The sequence below is a fragment of the Leucopleurus acutus genome (assembly GCF_964270905.1).
Source record: "Leucopleurus acutus genome assembly, chromosome: 2".
In the NCBI taxonomy this organism is placed as follows: domain Eukaryota; kingdom Metazoa; phylum Chordata; class Mammalia; order Artiodactyla; family Delphinidae; genus Leucopleurus; species Leucopleurus acutus.
In genome coordinates, this window is record NC_139143.1 from 178,463,435 (window position 1) to 178,465,360 (window position 1,926).

The 1,926-nt window shown below is 55.9% G+C and overlaps 1 protein-coding gene across 1 annotated transcript; it reads left to right on the top strand.

The window, feature by feature from the left end:
* Window positions 1-854: 854 nt before the first annotated feature.
* Window positions 855-1,535, top strand: RNF186 (ring finger protein 186; the record flags this gene model as incomplete). The annotated part of the gene is made up of 1 exon (XM_082865687.1): window positions 855-1,535. One exon carries the CDS (start codon window positions 855-857, stop codon window positions 1,533-1,535), a length of 681 nt encoding a protein of 226 aa, XP_082721813.1.
* Between the last annotated feature and the right edge of the window lie 391 nt (window positions 1,536-1,926).

A 1,926-nucleotide genomic window follows, 5' to 3' on the forward strand; every position in this document is an offset into this window, starting at 1 on the left:
ACCTGTTAGTAGGTATGTGAAGCGCACAGCTGGATAGGGATGAGATGCTTGGGAACCGGTAACGGTTAATACAATTATTGTGACCGTAAAGGAACAGTTGGCAGTAGCAGGTGATACATACCTATGGACTGTTTCGGTTTTACTGTTTGGCTGGACTTTTTACCCCTGCTACTCAGAATACTTTCCCCATCACTTCTTTCTTCTTCACAGGGCCACCTGCTTGCAAACATTCTCAAAGCACGAATAAACTTTTTCCCGCTGATCCTGACATCCAAAACCTTTTGGGAAACACCCATGGCGGTGTTTCTCAAAGCGAGGTCCCCCTGGTCCACCTGGGTTAGAATCATCGTGATGTTTGTTAACTGAGCAAATTCTAAGATTCCCATCCAGACCTTGCTGAATCTCAGTCTCTGGGTTTGGGACCAGAAACCTGCATTTTAAAAGGCTCCTGGGGTGGAGGGTAGGGGGGGTGGTGGTGATTCTAATGTACCCTGAAGCCATAATCCCGAGGGCACTCATGAGGCACCAGGTGCCACAGGAAAATCCTGATTCACGCACTGGCCCTGCCCCCTTGGCCCTGCCCCCTTGGCCCTTCCAGGCCCTCAAGTTACTGATTAACCCCAGGTTTCAAGGAAAGAAATAATAATAACTGAAGGGACAACGTGAGCCGAGAAACAAGCTGAGCAGCCCTGGGAGAGCGGTGCTAGACGGCTGATGACGGCGAGAAGGAAACAGAGGCTTGAGAAGCCCAGCCCGAGGTCAGGCCACATCCAGGTCCCAGTGACACCGGCTGACACTTCCCTGTCGATGCCCAGGTCCTGAGCTGCCACGTCCCAGTGGCTCCTGTGCCCAGAATGGCCTGCACTGAGCTCCTGCAGCAGCCCCAGCTTACGTCCAAAGAAGCCACCGCCTCTGACACCGCGGGCCCTGCTGGGGGTCATCGCGGCTCCGCGGATAGCAACCTGGAGTGCCTGGTGTGCCGGGAGTCCTATAGCCGTGCCCGGCTGCCCAAGCTGCTGGGCTGCCAGCATACCTTCTGTGCCGTCTGCCTGAAGCTGCTGCTGTGCGTGCAGGACGACACCTGGTCCATCACCTGCCCACTGTGCCGCAAGGTCACTGCCGTCCCCGGGGGCCTCATCTGCAGCCTGCGTGACCAGGAGGCTGTACTGGGGCGGCTGGCCCAGCCGGGCCCGGAGGTGCGGCTCTGTCCTCAGGGACTGTTGAATCCTGCTACCCTGATAGCAGGGCATCCCAGCTTAGCCGGAGAGGATGAACAGGACGCGGAGAGTGCCAACTGCGTGGCAGCGCGGCGCCTGGTGGCACACCTGTTCCTACTGGTCCTGCTCCTCATCCTCATCCTGCCCTTCATCTACCCGGGCATCATCTGGTGGATGCTCACCTTCATCGTCGCACTGGCCCTGCTGTTGTCCATGCTTTTCTGCTGTCACCGCAGCAGCCAGGCCGGCTACTGGTCCTCCCCCAGGACTCTCTTCTGCAGAGAGCAGAAACCCAGCGAGATCTCTTCCATCGCCTGAGAGCGCTCCGACCAGGCAGTGTCTGGGGACTTCTGTCTCTGCGGCCCGTTTACTGTCACAGTGAACAGGGTAAGGGGCTCTGCATCAGACTGGCTCCCTTGGGAGAGTAAACGCCAGCTGGACCTGCAAGCCAAAGCCAGAATGGCAGTCTTGGGTCAAGAACTGTGTGTTTGGACGATAGACTTACACCTGCCCAGGGAACAGCATAGCTAAACTGTTTGGGAACGGGGAAGAGGCACAGACTACTTGAATGCTACAGGGGTGGGGGGACCTTCTGTTCCGCTTATTCCAACGCTCCCATTTTTCCTTCTATACCTTGATAAAAGTATTACAAATATTGACGTTATTGCACAACAAATAGAACCGGAACTCCTTTTTCTGCAGTTTATGT